This window comes from Phalacrocorax aristotelis, chromosome 16, assembly GCF_949628215.1.
Source record: "Phalacrocorax aristotelis chromosome 16, bGulAri2.1, whole genome shotgun sequence".
NCBI classification, from domain to species: Eukaryota; Metazoa; Chordata; class Aves; order Suliformes; family Phalacrocoracidae; genus Phalacrocorax; species Phalacrocorax aristotelis.
In genome coordinates, this window is record NC_134291.1 from 14,513,000 (window position 1) to 14,533,786 (window position 20,787).

The 20,787-nt window shown below is 51.1% G+C and overlaps 1 protein-coding gene across 10 annotated transcripts in view; it reads left to right on the forward strand.

Annotated features, from left to right (window-relative positions):
* The window catches only part of CACNA1G (calcium voltage-gated channel subunit alpha1 G), a 152,180-nt gene that overhangs the window by 77,087 nt on the left and 54,306 nt on the right, over nucleotides 1-20,787 (forward strand). For 4 of the 10 annotated variants that reach the window (XM_075110894.1, XM_075110893.1, XM_075110898.1 and 1 more), the window contains exons 11-17: nucleotides 5,077-5,228; nucleotides 5,762-5,947; nucleotides 7,110-7,224; nucleotides 7,955-8,110; nucleotides 12,436-12,504; nucleotides 15,293-15,386; nucleotides 15,977-16,752. In XM_075110894.1, coding sequence (XP_074966995.1) covers nucleotides 5,077-5,228; nucleotides 5,762-5,947; nucleotides 7,110-7,224; nucleotides 7,955-8,110; nucleotides 12,436-12,504; nucleotides 15,293-15,386; nucleotides 15,977-16,752 — 1,548 coding nt within the window. The remainder of the gene's footprint in view (nucleotides 1-5,076; nucleotides 5,229-5,761; nucleotides 5,948-7,109; nucleotides 7,225-7,954; nucleotides 8,111-12,435; nucleotides 12,505-15,292; nucleotides 15,387-15,976; nucleotides 16,753-20,787) is intronic. The other 6 variants (XM_075110899.1, XM_075110903.1, XM_075110897.1 and 3 more) reach the window with 3 other exon arrangements.

Genomic DNA, 20,787 nt, shown 5'->3' on the forward strand with positions numbered 1-20,787 from the left:
CCTTGTAAGCAATGTGCACCATCTGCCAGGGCACGTGGTTGCACTTCATAACACGGCATGGCTTGCCTTTCAGGAATTGGGGAACACAGGTCCCAGAGCTTGCGCTTTTAACCCCCGTCCTTGCCTTTTTCCCCCACTCGTCGCCCGCAGCCTCGCTGGCTCAGCCGCCACCTTGGAGCCCCGTGCGCAGGAAGGAGCTGCGTGTGCCACTGTCTCATGCCCAGATGGAAACGGATCGCGTCCCTTCTGCCATCAGAAATGTGACTAGGGAGCTTCTGCTCAGGTTAAAAAAAAAGAAAAAACCTGAAAGAAATGCGTTAAAGCCTATTTCTGAAGGCTGAGAAAGGGTAAGGTGCTGGTCCAGCCCTGAGATACCCCTCAAGGCAACATTTAGCACCTGGGGCCGTTTTCCCTTGCCTCCTCCTGTCCCTCACGGCTGCGCCCTGCCTGCTGCCAGGCTGCCCTGCCTGAAACCTCCCGGCAGGGTGCAGCGAGCATCCCCCCGTCGCCGCCACGTTTGCACCCTGCCAGGCAGGGTTACCTCCCAGCGGGCGCCCATGGCTCGCCTCCTGCCCGCCGCCTTCGTTTGCGGCGTGGTGTTTATGAGAGATGCTGCGCTGTCTGCTCCTATTTTATGTGCTGCCAGAGCTTGTCAGTGTGCTGTTTGGTACATCAACAAATCGACACTACGCAAACAGAGAGCTAACAGGGAATGATTTATCCAGGACGCCACGTCTGTGTGTCCAGCAAGGCAAGGTGTCCTGGAAATAAAATTCAGTATTTACCAAAGACTCTTTGGAAGGGATGGTGTTTCGTGCCACAGCTGAATTGCGCTTGTATCTCGCTCTTTCTGAGCGTTGCTCATTTAATCATAGGATGCTTTCCTTTTAATTAGTCACTGCTGCTGCTGCTGAGAGAATTAGCAGGCTCTTCTTTTAATGGAGAAGCTGAGGCTGTGGCAGATGCGCCGTAATTGGGGTGGTGGGCAGGAGGTTTTGTGGCACAAAGAGACCCCAGGATCTGTACCTCTGGCTCTGCTTCGCTGCCAAATGTCCTTTCTGGCGGGGTCCTTCCTGGAGGGGTTTGTTTTCCAGATATATAATTTAATCAAAGGAAGGATGATACCTCCCCCAGCTGCCATGTTGTGGTCAGGGGGCGGAAACTGCTTGATTTTTCCGGCTCTTTTCCTCCACGCCCAGTGAGAACCCATGGAGCTGGTTGTGTGCCAGGAGTCGGTGACTCTCCCAGGTGCATTACGTGCACAGCTGGTCAATATTGTTGTGATTAGACAGTTATTGTCAGAAAATGGCAGTTTATCAAACTCGAAGCTGTTCATGGGAGGGGAGCAGTTTCAGCAAACTGGCTTAAAAAAACAGTATTGAAATACATTGTCTGAGATATTCGAGAAGTCCATTTGAACGGTTGGGGAACAAAAAGTTCCATGTTCTTCTACAAGCTGACTTTTATTTATGGTTTTTAATTTAGGTTTATTTACGGTACAGAGCAAATAGATAAGGGAATAGGGACCGAAATGGAGGGGAGAGCTTTCAAAATCTTGGGCACAAAGTGTTTCAGTTCACCAGTTCTGAAACTCTGCATTCCTGTTTGGGATGGGATGACAATTTCAATTCCCACGGGAGAGAAAAGCCGCTTTCCTGATGTATTTTTAATGATGTCTAAGGAAAGCTGTCTCGACACGTTTGTGATTTCTCTAGAGCAGAAGCATCTTGTAAACGGTCTTATTATCTAGATGCATCTATGGCTGCATGGAAATCCTGTAGCTGGCATTCTCAGGAGTGTTTGAATCCCCACTGCCTGGCCGTGATCCCCTTGGGCAGGACCATGATCTCAGCCCACCTCTATTTTTGTCAGTAATTCCAGGCGGTGCTGGTGGCAGGGGTGCGGGCGGGTGCCCCATGGACTGGCTGCAGCGGTGCGTCCCTTGAAAGGGATGCAGAGCCGTTGCAGGGGGCTCATGAGCTGCCCCGGGGACCCGCCGAGCGGGAGCGAGGGGCTTGGGGGAGAGCGCTCCACAGCCGGCTGCAAAAATCCTCCGAGTAATTCACATCGCCCCGTCTCAACTGTGCAGGGATGCGTTGTTTCCCGAAGCAAAAGAACTGCTTGATTTCAGCTGGCTCTGGTTGCGGCGTGCTTCCAGCAGATGCTCGCCTCGCCCTCCCCTGGCAGAGCTCCAGGCTGCCCTGCAGACCCTCCTCTTCTCTTGGCTGGGTAAAAGGGAAGTTTTCCCTTCCTCTTTCAACCCATTTTGGCCAGTAATCTTAGATTTTTTGGATAATAATTCTCACCTCAGGTTCAGAAGAACCCACTTTTCATTTTTATTATGGGCACTCAGTGTCTCAGACATTAAAAATGTTTCCTGTGAGGGAAGTGGAAGAGTGTGTGGAGGAGGAGGCAGGGGGCAGGCAGCTTTTTCGGGGTGAAGCAGCGGGAGATGGATGGATTCGGTGCTGCTGTGGGTGCTGAGCATCACCACGCTGCACAGGCTGACCCATCGCCACGCCATGCCGGTGTCAGGGGTAGTTGGGGCTCTTGTGAGCTGGGTGGGCTGGGAGGGATGTTTCGTGGGCTGGGGGGGTCATGGCCCTTCCAGTGGGTGCTGGGGGTCCTGGGAGAGTTGCAGCGTAAGCAATTCTCCCCCCATGGCTCCCCACATCACTCAACCGTGCCCTGCCAGCGCCTCCCATCCAGATTTGTACATCCCAGTATCATCTCCATCCAGAAGGTGCTCACGAAGTGCAAAGTTTCATTAATCCACGCTATTAGCATGACATCCCTGCCGGGGCTGGCTGGGTTTTCCATGTCAGCCCCCGCGGGGAAGGGTTGCCGCGGCTCTGGGGGTGCTCATGCGCCAAGGGACTTAACCGGGTTGCGCCCGTGGGGCAGGTTAGATTTGGCAGCGCGGTTGCAGGGGGAGAGCAGAGGGTGGAAATCAGCCTTCGGGGCCCGGGTTAGTGGCGCTGATGGATGAGGAGGAAAGCTTCCAGGAACACGTTTCCTTTCCAGCAGTATCGCTGCGGTAACGATAACAGCACAGCCTGCCTCGGTGTTGGGGCACTCATGAATGAGTTGGCATTTTTTTTGTGACTAATGTAGACTTTCAGCTATTTGAAATTGTCCTGAGGTGCAGCTTGACATATAAGTTCTTGGCCTATTTATTACTTTGTTTCTCAGTGTTCCCATAGGTACATGATTTTTAAACCAGGGCTGCGTTTAATATCGAGAGCTGGAGCATTTGTATTTTAGCTCTAGATCAGCGAGGAGGCAATTCGGGCTGTACGTCTGGTGTGTTTGGCAAACTAGCCAAGGGAGCTGCTCCTCAGCGAGGATGTCTGAGGTATAGGAGGTGTTCAACACCACCACCCCCCCTTTTTTTTTTCCCTTTATTATTACTTTTTCTTCTCAATTCTGCTGTTTCCCGCTTTGCTCTCCTGTGACCATTGCTGTGTCATCACAAGCTCCCACCGGTATCAGGGCAAGTCCCCAGGGATTACGCTACCGTGCTGAGATAACATCAGACCAGTTTGGTCCCCATCTACCATTGCACTGGGCTGGAGGAACTTGAGCTGCAAGGGCCAGCTGTGCCTGGAGACTCCAACCCTGAGAAAGAAAGAGTTGGATGCCCATGGGGATGTCTCTGTTTATTTGCCAGTGTATATCTCTGAAGCCTTTGGTTGCTGTAGTTTCTTGGGGCTCTGAAACACAGTTGATCAAGTGTTGACCCTCTCCCTGAGCCATCCCCTCTCCCGGCTCCCGTGGTGTCGGGTTGGGGTTGGGTCACCTCAGGTCAAACCCTACAGCTTGTGCCGCAGCACGTGCTGTGGCGTGGGAGCTCCCGGTCTGTCGTAGGAAGTTTTTGGCGAGCCGTGAAGGTGCTCCATGTAAGTGGGGGGAGCAGTCAACGGCACGCGTTGCATGGTGGCTTCTGCTCATGGTGTGGCTGCTGTGAACCTGCACATCTGGTCATAACCCACCATGGTGTTCAGGCACGTAAAGCGTGGGTCATTACATGTGGGGATTTAGAAAAGTATCCAAGTTAAGTGCCAGACTACCCCCAAAAGGAATCCAGCCCCCAGTGTGAGGTGTTTTGTGAACTGTGCCAGCCCACTGCCCCACGGGCACCTCGGCGTTGTGACACGACCCTGCGGCCATCTGCCAGCGGGACACTGTCTCTTGATTTTAACGACGCCTTTGAGTAGAAACATGCAGTTGCGGCCGTGTGTTGGGCTTAAATGGGGAAGAAGGGATCTGGTACTGCAGATTCCGCTCCTGTCTTTGCCACTGACTGATCCTAAACAGGCTCTGCCACCGGTTCTTGTCTTCTGCCACACGTTTTCCAATAATGCCCGCCCACCCACCGGGGAAAGCACAGCGCTGGGTGTCTGCAGGCATTGTGGGGAACCCTCTGTGAAATACGCTAGAAAAACATGAAAATTATTAATTTAGGTCTAAGATTGTAGGAAGTCTATTAGGTGGGTTTTTTTCATATCTCTATTTTTAGATTGCCAGTCTGAACTGCCAGGATCGGGCCCTTCCTCAGTCGCAGTATTTGGGGCTTCCTGATAATGAGGATTTTTTGAGCCGTCGCAGCTATAGCACCTCAAATCTCTGCATTTGAAAATCTTATCTTAAATCTTTTGATGAGATACTAAATAAAAAGACAGGCCCTAAAAGGATATTTGTGTGAGAAAATAGTCTGACTTTCCCTTCTGCACGAGGAGAATTGGTTTGGAGGGTGTGAAAGCATTAAGGCTCAGTATGCGCCACTTCTGCATAAAGCTCCTGAGGTGGTACTAAAGCTGCGATTAACGTGAAGTCCGTGTCTGGATTTACCTGCTCAATTTACAACGGGTGTGTAAACCTTAAATACTCTGATAGCATTTTTCTCCTCTCTCCTGGGCTTTGAGTGGGCTATTACCATTTCCTCGCTACACCATTAGCATCAGTATTCCCACACTTGTGGTATCGGGGCTTGTATTTCCAGGTGTAATTTTGGATACGCCTAACAAATGGAGCTGTGCTGCTTACTGTATCCCTTTCCTCCTCTTCTTTCCCCAGCCGGAGGAGCTTACCAATGCCCTGGAGATCAGCAACATAGTCTTCACAAGCCTCTTTGCCCTGGAGATGCTGTTGAAAGTCCTTGTTTATGGTCCTTTTGGCTACATTAAGAATCCATATAACATCTTTGATGGGATCATCGTGGTGATTAGGTACAAACCTAGAGCTTTCTTTATGCTGTTTCCCCTCATTTGGCTGTATAATTAAACAGAAAGTAATGGAGAGTGGGCATAAATACCTTCCTATGACAATTTATACTTTTCTGCTGCAAATTAATGCACTTAGACACGATTGCTAATACATGTCTTGGGGTTATTTTATAGTCAATTTAAAGAGAGGCCCAAGCAGAAAGCTATCAGTCCCAATGTCCTGGGAAAGTCTATGATCCAAACGGTACAACCAGTGCCCGATTAAGTAGCTGTCTGGTTTTTGGCATGTGTGAAGGCTGTAATTGCCCTGCAGCTGCAGCCACTGATTTGCAGGCCTGTTTTTGATACTCTAGTGGGGCTCTGCTTTTTGCAAACCTGGATGGAGTCCAGCTCGCCGGGGACATTGGCAATGCGTCTCTGCCCGCTTTCCATCCACTCCTCTCTGAATTTCACCCTCCCTTTGCTTCCTCTCCTCCGTACCTTTGCGTTAGGCTTTGTCTTCTCATCCTGCAATGACCTTTTTTCCCCTCCATCAGCGTGTGGGAGATAGTGGGCCAGCAAGGCGGGGGGCTCTCGGTCCTGCGGACCTTTCGGCTCATGCGAGTTTTGAAGCTGGTCCGCTTCATGCCAGCCCTCCAGCGCCAGCTCGTAGTGCTCATGAAGACCATGGACAACGTGGCCACGTTCTGCATGCTGCTGATGCTCTTCATCTTCATCTTCAGGTGAGCGCTTCCGATTCCCAGTCCTGAGGCTGCTCTGGGTTTTTTAGGTGGGATCCCGTGGTGAGGTGAGATATAAGAGTCCATACCAGGGCATGGCTGAGCTGAACAGTCCCGGAAACAGCGCTGCTGGCCAGCGCTGGCGATGGCTTGCTGCCCCGACAAAATTCTCTTAACTCCGGCCAAATGAGACATCTGTCTTTGCGAGATGATTTACAAGGAAAATCTTTCAGCTGGATGATTCCTTGACATCGCCCAAAGGCAGCGGTCCCATTCTTTACCGACTAGCAGAAAGCCTGGTGCTAAGTATGTTGCCAAGGAGCGGGCGATGTTCCTGAAATAAAGTCAGCTGTGGTGGTGCTTGTGCTCTTGCATGGCCTCCTCTTCTGAGAAGTGAGGCTCTGCAGTGGAAACATTAGAAGTAGGCCTGGTGTAGCCCCCAGTTTTTGGATTTTGGTCTAGAATTTGAGAAGAGCCTGTCTCCTTGTAACAGCCACCTCCGGTGTGCCAGCGACCCAGGCACTGGGAAGGCTGAAGAAGGCCAGCCTCTTCCAGGGAATAACGTCCCTTCTCCCAGTGACACGTTCACTCCGAAGCCACCGTTTGCAACTGTGGTGCTCAGTGGAGCTGTGAATAATTTGATTATTCAGGTTCCTGGCCGAGAGCAGGGGAAAACAAATTATTCTTTTAGTGTCAATCTCTAATGAAAAGTGTTCTGTTTTCATGTCAGAATTGAAAAAGCTGGTTTGGGTCCCCTGACATGTCTCGTTCAGGCATTTCACAGAAACCCTTTCTGTCTTCCTAATTCAATTTAAGCATATTTTGCTAAAAACGTGTCATTGCAAAATGGAAATTCAAAACATTTTGTTTAGAGAATGATGAAACGAAATGTTTTGACTTTCAAAAAAACAAAGCAGAAGAAAAAGGAGGAGCGGGCATACTTTTTGGTTGAAACTGTTTGATGGGTTTGACCCAAATTCACCACTGGTTTGCATGATCTCGAGGCATGTTCTTCAGTGAATGAATGATTCAGCTTTCTGAAAAAAGAAAAAAGAATTGCCTGGGCGAAATCAGGAGACACGGTCAGCCCTGCTGTACGGTTCTTAGTTTTTAATAGGAGACCGATGCTGTCTCCTGTTGAGCCCCTGCTTTCCCTCCCGTGCAGCATCCTGGGGATGCACCTCTTCGGATGCAAGTTTGCTTCGGAGCGAGACGGCGACACACTGCCTGACAGGAAGAACTTTGACTCCTTGCTCTGGGCCATCGTCACTGTTTTCCAGGTACAAAATGCAAAACGCCACAATTCCTGTGCGTTTTGGGGCTGCAGGGGCTGGGGTTGTTTTCCAAAGCATCTGGCAGAGGTTAGTGAAGCTCAGTACCATGGAAAGGAGAGGACCCAAAACCACAAGTGCAGGAACACAGGGGTTTTCTGACCCTTCTCCAGAATAAATCAGAAAGCTAGTAAGGAGGAGCTGCCGAGGTAGGAGGCTCTTGCATTTGCAGGGTATGGGCTGGGTGGGTGAAAGTAAGTGTAGAGGGTGGAGATGGAGGAGGAGATCAGGACCCTTTGCAGTGATAACAAAGAACAGAATCCATTTTAAGACTGTAATTGATACGTTCAGTTTTTCATTCTAGCCGCTCTGAGCTCTGTAACTTCTGGATCTGTGAAGGCCTTTTAGCTGTTCCAGCCGGCCAAAGGAAAGGTCCGACCCATGCGATGTCGCACTCCCTTACAGCTGAACGCGTCCCTTGGTGCGGGTGGGAGTCGGGGCGGTTTGGGCAGGGTCCTTACCGGTTGTGTGGGAGTCATGGTTGCTTTGGTCCTGTCTCTTCTCTGGCTCAGAGATGGCTTGGGCCAGATTTATCCTTTTGTTGTTTATAGCTATGGTGGATACCCCAGAAGCGGGATCCTCATTTGGCCCATCCAGAGCACAGATTCCCAGCCAGGCTCAGGGAAAGTGGCACACAATCCTCCAGTATCTCCATTTTCCTGATACCTTTCCTCTGCAGATCTTGACTCAGGAAGACTGGAACAAGGTCCTCTACAACGGCATGGCGTCAACCTCCTCCTGGGCTGCTCTCTACTTCATCGCGCTCATGACGTTTGGGAATTATGTTCTCTTTAACCTGCTGGTGGCCATCCTGGTAGAGGGTTTCCAGACAGAGGTAATGTCCTCATGCTTGTGCCTCTGCTGTCTTCTAAAGTTTCAGGGCCTCCAGATCCTGGAATTTGATTTCTGAGATGGACAGCAATATGTTTACAAGAGTGGTAGATGGAAAAAGTGGGGGAAAATATTAAGTTGTCTTCCCCCCCACCCCGCCTTTCTTTTTCTTAGCCACGGTGCAATTTAATACAGCAAACCCTCTGAACGAAGGGCTTAAATGAAAAGCATTGTTAGCATTAATGCAGGAGTGGGAATTCAGCGGTGAGTCAGGCACTGCGGATGGCATTGCTGCTACGACAGTGTCTTTGAAACAGTTCTTACCGTGTTTGTCAGCCAGATTAAAAGCCCCTCCTGAAAACTTACTCAGGCTGGTAAGAGATTAGCGACATGATTATCTTTTTTGATGGTATGCATTCATGGAGCTCTTCCTGCATCCAGCTCTGCAATGTTACGCACATTTAAAAGTATGTGATTTCTGGTCTCTGCCAGCTGCGTCCTTGGGCAGGGAACCTCCACGAGACATCGCGGATTGCTGGAGGCTTTCATGGAAGGGCAGGGGGGCACTTAGGTTTGAAGTCAACCTTTTTTTTCATCCTACCGCCTCCCCAGCTGCCCAGCTCAGAGCGAGCCAGCATGTCACCAGTCCCCAGAGCGGGGGACCCACAATGCCCACCCGCTCTCTGCAAAAATTGACCGACAGTCCAAGAGCATCAGTAAGGGGAGGGGACCTTTACGCCCTGCCCAGGGGGTTGGAGAGGTAAATATAACCTCAAACTGCTCACTGGGATCTGATTGTGTAGGCTGTGCTATCTCTGATTACACGCTATCTCTGATTTTTGTAAGCGTTCTGGGGTGACTAAATATTATTTGAGATTTGTTGCTTGTATATCATGATACCCTACCGCCCTGTGAATAGCTCTGCACAGAACCGTTTTTATTATTATTATTATTATTTTTGGAGCACAGTTTAGAGTTAAATTAATGGAGCCGTACCAGGAGTCAGCAAGAAGAGTTTTGTATTTTTTTTATCGTCCCTTTCCGTGTTGGTGCTTTTCTCTTTTAATTGTTATTTAATTGTTATTGTCGTACTGTTTCTGTCTGCAAATCCCCCCCCGCCAGTCAGCCAGAGGGAAGGTCACTGCCAGGTCCTCCCGAATAGCACAATGTTCCCTTGCCTGAGCGAGAAGAGGTAAAAAGCTCCTTGTCTGCTTGTGATGATGGTTTAGAAACCCGAACCTTCGTCTGTTCGGTCTAGCACATTGATTCTCTGAAGGTCGCCGAAGTGGGAGCTCACCTGCTGCACCTGCTTCTTAGAGAAAAGGACGTAGCCTTTAAATTCAGCAGCGCCTTTTCCATCCCCTGGTCCTCGAGGGAGACTGACACCTCTGGTCCTTGGCTCAGCCTGGTTTTTCATGCTAGAGCATCCTCGTGCTCGCCCGCCGGCATGCTCCCGCTCGCGCAACACAGCTGCGGCGCGCCTGTTTCCCTGGGCAGCGACTTATCCCACGCTCGCTTTGCAGCCAGCTGGTACCATGGCATAACTCCCTGTAAATTCATGCCCTGGCTTAACACGCTGCGATTTTATTCCAATAGCCATGTCCTTGAGGGTTACATCTTCCCTGGAGTCGGAGGAATCGCCTGCAACGCCCCCCAAATTTGCTTTTGGCTGTGTTTTTTGCAGCGGGGTTGCCCCGTCGCCTGCCCCTGCTTCTCCTCTGCTGGGGCAGTGCCGGGCTGGTCCAAGCCCGCTCCAGGATTTCCATGTAAGCTGCAAATGTGCTTTAAGTGCAGTGTAAATCAGGGAGTAACTTCTGGTTCAGGAAAGCACTGAGGCAGCCTGAAGCCAACGAGGCCGGTGCCATACTGAGAGGCAAGTTCAGGGACCGGGATCCAGCACAGCCTCCGTAGATCAAACCCAGCCAATTCTGCCCAACCACAGCAATTTCGGTGAACTCACACCGCATTTCTATAGTTTGTGACTCTGATTACAGCACTCTGTTGTATCTCAGGCTTTGATGATGGCATTTTTAGCAATAATCTTTCTTCCATGTCCTCATCACTCTGAGTTCTCCACGCTCCTCCAGTAAATTGCAATGGGATCAAGAGATCCCCCGGCTCAGCGCAAGTTTCCCGCAGCAGATGGGGAGCAAATGTCTGCTGGAGGTCGGGAGTCAGGTCTGGCCTTGCCGATTGATGTTTATTCAGCTTTGCTGGTGTGTAGCTTTGCAAACAGATCTCGTTCTGGTTTTTGCTAGCCAGCACACAAAGGATCCTCTCCTAAGCAGAATTAATAGAGAGATCATCTCTCGCCGTAAACAAACCCCAGCACCCCCCTCCTGTGATTGCACTTGACCCTTCTTCTGAGTTGGGTTGGTGTTTTTTTTTTTTGTTGTGGGTTTTTCTTTTTTTTCCCCATTCTCCTTCAGATTTCTAGGCTGAAACACAACCCCAGGGCTGTTGCCTTTATCTCCCTGGTCCTTGAGTGCCTTTCCTCAATCTGCAAGCACCTCGTTAATTTTAGTGCATGGCTTTGCAGCCCCAGTTGCTAGGCAGCAGATGTATATAAGCAGTTGAGAAACAAAAAGGACCTGTTCCAAACTTTAAATACGGAGCAATATATTTTGCAGGGTTGAGTTTCGTTGTTCCTTTTTTTTCTCCCTCCTTTCTTTTTATTTGGTAACCTGCTTCTCTCTTGCAAGAGGCGCACGCAGGACTTTATGCAATGTGGTTATTTTTGACCGCGCGCTCTCCGATTCAACTCGAGCCTGCTGGTGGAGCGGGGAAGGCGAGCAGGGGACTCCGTTTGATCGAGCTTCTAATTTGAAATTGCTGCCTGACCTCTCAGGTCCCTGCCCTGGGGACTTCTCTCTGAAGCAAGCAATGACTCCTCTTTGTCAGGCACGAAGCTCCTCTCCCGAGGGACTTCCTAATATTATCTCCAAAGCGTGTTCTTCCATTGGTAATCCTCCCAGTTTCGTGTCCCCTTGTCCCCAGCCGTCCTCGCTCGTGTGTTTATTCCTTCCCCTCCTTTGTGCCCCCCTTCCTTCCCAGGACCCTCCTCCGGCACCTCCATCCTTTTCTCTGCAGGAGGACATTAACTCCTCTCTGGATGTAGCATCCTCGGAGAAATATGGATGTTGACTTCTCCTGGGCTTCAACCAGAGAGAACAGTCCTTTCTCCCACCAGTAGGCATTTTGGATGGTGTTTTTCTTGCATCTCTTACCTTTTGCATTCCTATCTGTTTCAGTGGGATTTTCCTTGTGAAGGAAAAGTGTTTCTGTGTTTTCTTCCAATGGCTTTTCCATGTCTCTCTGTTACAACCAAACACTTTAAATTAAGTGTCCGTTACATGCCCAGCAAGACACCGTTGGCCCACTGAGATCCCAAAGCGGATCAGTCTTTCTTAAAGTCTTCATCCCAGCCTAGAGCGGGGTGAGTTTTGCATCCCAGGTAGCAACCGGAGGAAAGATCCATTGCCCTGTAGGCAAGAAATGAAGCCAATGGGACAACCTGTGCCCTCCTGCCACAGTGCATAACCTCCCACAGCCCCACGGGAAGGGACTGGGCACGGCCACGCTGCCGAAATGTGCCAAGGAGCGTTGGAAGAGCCACCCCTGAGGAAGGGGAAACACAGCGAGGTCAGAAACGACGCGTGCATTCCAAGTGGGTAGGGAAAGACTGACTTCTGGTGCTGCGAAGAGATGCTGGAGCCACTCGTGTGGCAAAGCCCCCCAGGATGGGGCTGCGCCCCGCTGCCCGCAGACCTCTGCTCTGTTTGGGCACAACGGGTGTCTCCACTAATGGGGTGAGGAGGGATCTGAACTCACGGCAGGTTCTGGAGGCTTTCCTTAGGTTAGGTATTTCACCTGGCTGTAAGAGGACTGATATTGTGTTAATCAAACATTCATCAAAAGCCTCCATGGCTGCTTAATGAAGGCATAATAAATAAAGATCCTATTATGCAGCTGAAAAAAAAATAATAATCATGTTTTCAATAATTAGCTGGTGTTTCATTAGCACAATTATCACTTAGGAGTTGAAGTAAGCTTTGTTCGAAACACTTAATTTAAAGGTAAGGCTGGTCCCTTTGAAAGGCTTTGCTCCATCCGAGATCTTCCACCCCCTCCCTGCGCCAAGTGGAGTGGGTGCCCGAGCCCGGCTCTCCATCGCGGCCGCACGCTGCCCTTTCCCCCCTTCCCCTCTCCATCCCTGCCTTTTCTCGTGTGTTTTTTTTTTATTCCCCTCTCAGTCCTGCTGTTGAAACTGTGAAAATTGAACCCCCCCTTCCCCTTCCTCCCCCCTCCCTCCCCCCGTTTCTCCTTCAGGAGATCTCCAAGCGAGAAGACGCGAGTGGGCAGTTAAGCTGTATTCAGCTGCCTGTCGACTCGTCGGGGGTATGTACACAGCACATCCCACCGCCCACTGTGGTTGTCTCTCTCGTGGTGCCTGGTCACACGCCGTGGTGCTGTTCTCATTGTAGTAGCTGTTGTTCTTTTGGGGGTTGTTTGGGTGTTTTGGGTCTTGTTTTTTCTTTTTATTTTTTTTTTCCTTTCTTTTTTATTGTCCTCATTGTTGAGTCAGCCTTGATTTTAAGTCCCTTCCTTCTCTGGGGGAGCCAGGTAAATTAAGGTGGGTGCTTCGGGGTGGCGATGTGGCTCCAGCCCTGGCTCTCGCCAACCCTTTTCTAGATGCCTGCCCCAGGGAAGGCTCCCCATGGGGCTGTCACAGCCCCTCTACAGCGTGGTCACATCCCAGGGACCTCCCTAGGGATGCAGATGGTGATGCTGATTGCTGGGCACGCCTGCCAAGCACTCCCTGCATCTCACAGGTGGAGGAGGGTGCCCGGGAGCGAAGGGACCTGGAATCAAGCCTGTTTGTGGACACGTGTGGGGGGAGCCCCGTGCTCGGTAGGATGGTGGCAGCTGAGGTGTGGCGTGTCCCAGAAAGGCTGGCTGGGATGCTGGGATCTCTGACGAGATGCTGTGTTACAGTGCGGGTCAGGATGTGAAATGGTCCCCTTCAGGTCTGAGGAAGCCGTGGATCTCCGAAATGCAGCACGCTCCAAACCTTACTCTTTTGCCAACCTCATCTTTCTCTTTACCACTCCCTTCCCTTTCTGTCCTTCCTGAGAAGTCTGGCTTTTTTCTTCAGCACAAACCCCCTTTCCCGTCTTATCCCAGTGCGTCAGTCCCCTTCGGTACAGGCTGGTCCATCTTGGCATACCCTCGTTTCCCAAAAGAATTTTAACTCCCTGTTCTCTCATAACCCCTTTTCTATCCAGAAAGGCAAACTGGGAGTGCAAGAACAGGTAACGGGCAGCAGCCCCGGCTGCGAGATGCTTGCCTGCACCATACTGAGTCTGGCACGTGGTGTTTCAGAGGGGATGCTTTCTGCCCTCCAGCCGTGGGGTTTGGTGCTGGGGAGGGGGGTGGGAAGTCCCCGCGTAGCTCTGCTTTTCCATCTTGGCACACATCTCATCGTGCACCCTAAAACTTTCCTTTGGGCTGTTAAAGAGCACTCCAGGAATACATAAAATTCTTCCTGTTATTTATTCCTTTTTAATAACCCATTAGGGAGAATGAGTAATTCCTGGCAGGCCCTCTGACGGGCTGAGCTGGGAGCCTCCGTAAGGAGCGTACCTGGAGCCAGCTGGAGCCCCTGCTCATACAGAGACACAGTTTTGACTCCAGTGAAGTTCAGGCCAGCCCAACTTTACTTCTCCCCCTTGCAAGGTGCATTCCTGACTTTTCCAGTCTGCATCTTACAGGATGATCTTCCCTGAAGAGCACAGAAGTCCTGGATCATCAGGAGGGGAAGTTTTGAGCCAATACTTCACATCACACTCTCTTTTGCCTTAAAAATATGTGTCTGAGAGTGATCAGTCTGCCTGGAACAAACCTTAACTGTTTAGTGACCCCATGGGAGAGTATTAGGGTTCATCCCTCTGGGGTTTTGCTTAACAAAGAGGAGCAGGGCACTGGACCTTGTGTCAGATGCCACCTCTTCCTCCCGTCCCATGCTGGGCTCCCTCTGGGTTCTTACAACCAACAGGTACCCGAGCACCAAACCTCTGCAGCGCTGGTCAGGGGTCCTGGGGATGCAGCTTAGCCTTGGCGGGGTTTTCTGGGGCTCCTGGTCTCTCCCAGCTGAAGTGAGGGTCTGCTTGGCTTCTTTCATCCCAGCATCCTCCCTCCCTTCCCACCTCTCCTCCCTCCCGACATACATCACGACGGGGCTTGGTGCCCTTTGCCAGAGCAGTGGTTTCAGCCGGGAATCCTCCCCTTTTGGATGGACATCATTCTGGCAAGCACCACTGCCCGTTGGGTGTATCCTGACTATACCACACCCTAAGCGCCTTTCTGCAGTGCCAATGGACAGAGTCAGTGGAGTGCACAGGGATGTCCCTCATCGGGTCTGTGCCACAAGACCGAGGGAGAGCCAGGCACCACGTTGCGAGCAATGGTAAACCTCTTCTTTCTCCTCCTGAGGATGGGCCCATGTCAACGGGCAGCTCTCGCTCAGCCCCCGGCGTTCAAAATGATACAGCGGAATTTAAATCGCCAAAATGACACAGCGTAAACCCGCAAAACTCCTGCTTCTGTTGTGTGTTGCAGCTGGAAGAGGAACAGCCACCCAGGGCAGTTGTTATCCCACTCTGCCACCTGGGTCCTCTCTGAGCTGGTGGGGTGTCCATCGACACGTGCCCATTAGCTGTGCTGGAAAGTCAGGGTCCCTTGGCCCCTTCTGAATCCTGGGCCGCTTCACTGAAGCATCACTAGAAAGAGCCACATGCAGGGAGTTTTGAGCCATAGTGTATAAATTAAGAGAGATGAATAGGGTCAATTTTTGTCCCCAAATTGCTTATCGGATATCTGTCCTTCCCTAATACCTGCCCAGAATGCAATTCCAGCAGCAAAAATTAAGCAATGGTTTGTATTTTGCTGATCCCTTTCTGGGACCACGTTTGGAGCCAGAAGCAGTCTGTCTTCCTGGTAGGAGGTTAATTAGTCTGTGGTATAAATATGTGCATGCGTCATTTTGTGAAAGGTGATGTTGCATCGTGGTACGAAATTCAGTGGATCCGTAGGTGTGGTGTTGAAGACGGGAATCCGCTTTTTCAGAGGGGTGTCCGTGCACCGCAGCCCTTCACCCTCCTTGCTGAAGCCCTCTGTTTTGCTCCAGGGTGATGCTTCCAAGTCTGATTCTGAGGGGGATCTCTTCCCCCGCAGCCTGGAAGAGGAGGGAGGACTTAAGAAAAACTTGTCGAATCCAGCCTGTGAGTAACAACCCCAGGGCTCTTCCGCAGCAACCTTGCTTTGCTGTGAAAACAACGTGTCCCGAAGGGAAGAGCCTTCCTAGAGAGAGTGGCGTAGCCTGAGCCGTGGCATGCTCAACCGCGGCCAGCAGGCTTGTGGCATGGGTTTGGATTGTGGGATGCAGAGCCAGACGTGATGGCATCGGGCTGTAATCTCCCCGCCGAGCCCAAGGCCTGGGCTTTTGGAGTCTCTCTGCAGGGGCACAAGTGGAGGAGCTGCAGGGAAGGAGGATGGAGGGAGCGCAGCAGGGGCAGGAGGTTCCCAGGGTTGGAGCTGGTGGGTGTTGGCTGGAGGGTTGAGGGGCAGCAGGTGACAGTCTGTATCTGCTCTCCTCTCCCATTGGCACCTGATCCCATTCCTGATTTACACCCCCACCTGCTCCCTTGCCAGGCTGAAGGACGGGCTCGCAGCTCTCCAGAAGGGCGTTTTGGCCCCCAGCCTCCTGATGCTTCAGGAGAGCCGTCCCTGAGCAGCCGCTTTCCTTGCCCAGGAGCAGGCTGTAGATGCGCCCCTTGAGGTGTGGCACCTAAAACCCGCTTGTGTCTTCCAGTGATGGCCCTGAGCGACCACCCAGAGCTGAAGAAGAGCCTGACCCCGCCGCTCATCATACACACCGCTGCCACCCCGATGCCCATGCCCAAGAGTGCCATGTTCGGAGACGCAGCGCAGGGCTACGAGTCGCGCCGGGCCAGCGGCGTCTCCATGGACCCTGCTGCACACGAGCTCAAGTCCCCGGTACTCGCGTCACCTCCTGCGGATGCTCAGCGGGTGTCCGTTGGGCTTAGGGGACTGTCTGTCCCTCCATCCACCCCAGCTGGCACAGCAGCAGCCCGGCGTGGGGTGGGTGGCACGGGGCTGACGCCCTCTCTGTCGCTGTCCTTCCCGCAGCCCAGCGCCCGCAGCTCCCCGCACAGCCCCTGGAGCGCCAGCAGCAGCTGGAACAGCCGCCGCTCCAGCTGGAACAGCATCGGCCGGGCCCCCAGCCTCAAGCGTCGGGGGCAGAGCGGCGAGCGCAGATCCCTCCTCTCTGGAGAGGGGAAGGAGAGCTCGGAGGAAGGGGAGAGCTCGGATGAGGAGCGCTCCAGCCGGGCCGGCAGCTTCAACGGCTCTTTGCCTCATCGCATGGAGTCGCTGGAAACAAAAGGCTCCTTTGACCTCCAGGATACCCTGCAGGTGCCCTCCCTGTACCGGACCAGCAGCATGCACAGCAGCCGGACCTCCACCTCCGAGCACCAGGACTGCAACGGGAAGACCTCTCCGGGTCTGCTGCTGCACCAGCTCCACCTGGATGACCCCCGACAGGACTGCGATGACGAAGGCAACATGGTAAGGAAACACCGAACACTCAGTTTGGGTTTTTTCCCTTATCAAATTCATGCATGTACCTTTCTCAGGAGCGCATGGGTGGGTGCGAAGCAATGGCCCGCTGCAGGGGCCGGGTCTTGCCAGAAGAGCACGAGAAGGTCTCTGGGCTGTGGATGCCACCAGAAATGTGGTTGGCATCGGATTAAATATTTCACTGCAGTATCAGATGGTTTGTGATGGAGAGATCAAGGCAAAACTCCCCAGGTTCCAGTAAAAGGTGCAGAGCAAAGGGTGTCTCTTGGAAATATATGCTTTTCTGGTTTTATTTTTCCTTAAAAGAAAAACAAAAAAACCCCCTAACTTTCTCCGCTCTCCAGCCACTGTTCAGCTTTCTGCCCCACGCACCACAGCGGACAATTTCTGTTGACATCAGCAGGCAAGGAGAGGGCAGGGTTTGGCCCCCCCATTCCCGTGGCAGTGTAAGTCCCGTAGAGGTGGTGGCAATTTCAAAGGTTTTGCATTAATTTCAGAATGAAGAGGCATTAGTCTAGGAAGCGTCTCTCTTTCACGGGCCTGAAAAGTACCATTTAGGACATGTTAGCTAAAAGGGCTGCAAGCACAGGGAAGGGACGAGGGTCCCTGGCTCTTCTTCCATGTGGATGTTTGTGTCTTAAGGGAATTTGGCTGCTTTTCCAAGGTTTCTCACGTGGCTGGCAGAGAGGGGCTTGAGCTGGCGGCAGGATGCCTGGGAGGACTGTCCCATCGGGATGTCCCCAGGACAGCTTGGGGGGGTTTTGGGGTGTTTTCTGCTCTTCCCAGGTTACCTCTTTGTTTCACTTTACCTTGTTGTCAGGCTTAAAAATGTGATGTGTCATCCCCAGGGGGTAACTGTGTTTCTGTCGGTGAAGTGGAGGGGGTTTGGGTAGAGCCACGTGATGGTAACCGGGGCGGTATTGAGAACATGAAAGCTGCAGCTTGTGGACATGATTTTCCCGAGTTTGTTGAATGAAAATAGAATTTGGAGCATGTGAAGGGATGCGAAAGGCAGCGGTGACTCCAGAGAAGGAACAGGAGGAGAAAGAGAGTGCTGGCAGAATGGAGTCACTCAGCTGTGAATCGCCTTTAAAAAAAGCCATTATCCCATTACATCTCCAGCATGGATCCTCAGCCTGGGAGTTTTACTGATTGTCTTAACCTGGTTTTTAACCTCCATAAAATAAATTGAATTTTAAAGAAAAGGAGCAGTAATTATTTTTGGAAAAATCACTATTAAAAGTGATCAAGAGACTATGCTCTTTTTTGCTAGCTAGGGATTCTTTTTTTCCATGCTCCATCTGCTGCTTTTTCCAGCTCACCTGGTCCAAACATCCTGCAGGTCCTTTCTTTTCCCCCTGCGAGATCAGAAGCCAGCAGCCCCCCTTGCACGGGACATGGTGTGATGAGACATGCCCCTCCTCTCCTGTCCCACCCAGCCCCGCGGCCAGTGCTGATGCTGGGCTGTTGAATAAGATGCACATTTTTAATCTTTGTTGTGGCAGCTGCTTTTAGCATAAACCAAACTTCTTCTGTGTGCCGAGGTCTGGCCACGTAGGGTTAGACCAAAGCTTGTCCCTCAGTCCTCTCCCACGGAGTGGTCAGAAGCAAATGCCTAGGGAAAGAACAGGCAAAATAGGGTAAATAAGTTGTGCCCCAGCCCATGGTGTAGCCACAGCTGGGACGTTGGCAGCTGGTGCCTTTCCCCATGCTCTGAAATATGTCGTCACTGCAAATCGCTAAACCAGACAGATTGGAAAATATTGCTTAGGTTAGTGAAATGAGCCCCCAGGTTGCGGAGCTTCCCTTTGTGATTCCCTCCTGACGTTCGGGGGGATGCTTTGCCCCAAATTAGCCTTGACAAAGTCAGGAAAAAAGTAATTATTTTTTAAATGGAAAAAATAAAATTCAAAACTCCCTCACCAACTAAAGAAGAAAAGAACTTGACTATTATTGAGATCAAAGTAATCTTAAATATGCCCTTCTGCAACAAAGCTTCACATCTCTCCTTGCTGGCTGGTTTTGATGGCCTCTGCGCAGAAATGAAAGGAAGTGCAAAGGCTTCGTTTGGATCTCCCAGGCTCCCGTTACATTAGCGCCGCTCTGCTGCCTTCAATGAGTTTATTCTGGATTTACATCCCTCCGAGGGGCCCGAATCAGGCCCCTGATTGCTCTTCTCCCCAGAAGTGTAAAATCAGGGGACTGAAATCTGTTCTTCATTGCATGAACGCAGATGAGGAGGAACTTCCCGGGGAGAGCGATCTGCTGCCTGGTTGGGTTCATGTGGCCGTGACCGAGATCAGGGATCTGCTGCGAGGTCTTTGTTGGTCACATGTGCTGGATTTTGAATGCTTTTGGATGCTTTTCTACCCAAATTGCTGAACGCTTAGAGCAGAAAGTGAGAGAAATACTGAATCTGCAACCAAATAACGTGTTCCCTTCCTCCCAAAATCCTCACTGTACGTTGCAGTTGCAGCTCCTTTCCCCACTGCCTATCGCACCTCTTTCCGTGCCGTGCAGTCCAGCCGCTCCCCAAACCCTCTCAGCCTGCTCCTGCTGCATATTTAAATTAAATAATCAGGTCCCGAGTGTCTCTGTGCAGCTTCCAGCTTGCCTGGAGGTCCATTGCCGCTTGTAGAGCATTTTTCAGCTGTTCCCCCTCAATCCTTATAATAAATCTTTTATAAATCTAAGCCTCTCCCTGACTCCGAGGAGTGGATCAGTCATCTTTTAAAGCCAACTGCCTTTCATCCTGCCCTCAGAACTATATTAATAGCTGGAAGTCCTAAAAAAAAAAAAAAAAAAAAAAGGAGGTAGTTAGCAGCAGCTATGGGATCAGAGGGCCCTGTTCGCACGCTGCCGGGTGAAGGCAGCACCGCTGCCTGTTAGCGAGCGGCGTCACACCGTGTCCCGGCCCTTGACTGCGTCCCGGCGGGGGGAGTTCGGGTGGTCTTAGCCAGGGAGGTTTTGTCTAAGTAAGTGGCAACTGAATTAAAGAGCAGTTTTCTTCTCCTCCCGCATCTTTATTCATCCTGTCCAGGTGTGTTTTATGAACAAATAGATATGATTTAAACCACATAATTGATACATCGCTTTGAACATAATGCAGGCTTAAGCAGCAATCAGCCTGATTGTGAGCAGTCGATGCGTGTCTGGACCTTGCGGAGAAAGCATTTTATGGGACTTAGGCTGGAAATGCTGGGGTTTTATTTCACAAATATCTTACATTTGGCTCAAATTAACTGAACTGTGCTGGTCCACTGGCAGAAATCTGGAGTAATTCCTTTGACTTTAGATTTCTGCGGATGGACTTGGCCCCGCACAGAGCAGCCGGGCTGCGGCCCCGGCTGAGCCGGCCCCGGCCGAGCCCCGGTCCTCACCCTTACTCTAACATGCTGAATAGAGAGACACGATGGAAGATCGCTTTTTTGCCTCTGTTATCTGATTTAGCCCATGAACTGCAAGCTGCAACAATTAGCCAAACCCCAAAATATCTTTGGCATTAAAATTGGACAAAAGGAATATAAAGAAGCATTCTGTGCTGCTGACGCATTACCATTCACTACAAATCCCCATGATAAATACCAGAACTGCTTTGAATAATAGATACTTCTGGAAACATTCCAGCTCGCAAAATGAACTGGACTGAGTCGCAGCTATTACTCCGTGTCCGGAGGCTGGAGTAGCAATCGCTGTTCTTTCTGCAACTTTGAGCAGACACCTGATTTTTATCCGTTTATTTACCTTTTTTAAATCTATGGATAATTAAGCTAACTAGGCTGCTCGAAGGGGTAACGCAACCCCAAGGATGCATGCTCTATTAAATACAGTTTAGAGAGAAGGGAGCAGTTCTGATTCCTTGCCTGGAGTTGGAAAAGGGATGTGAAAACAGCCAAGACGTGGCCAAAATGTGCTGGTGTGCCATGGTGTGCTCTGTGTTTGCGTAGATGGAGAGGGAAGGATGGATGGCTGAAGGAGAAGGGTAGATCTAGCTTTTTTTTTGTTGTTATTCAAACTTATTTC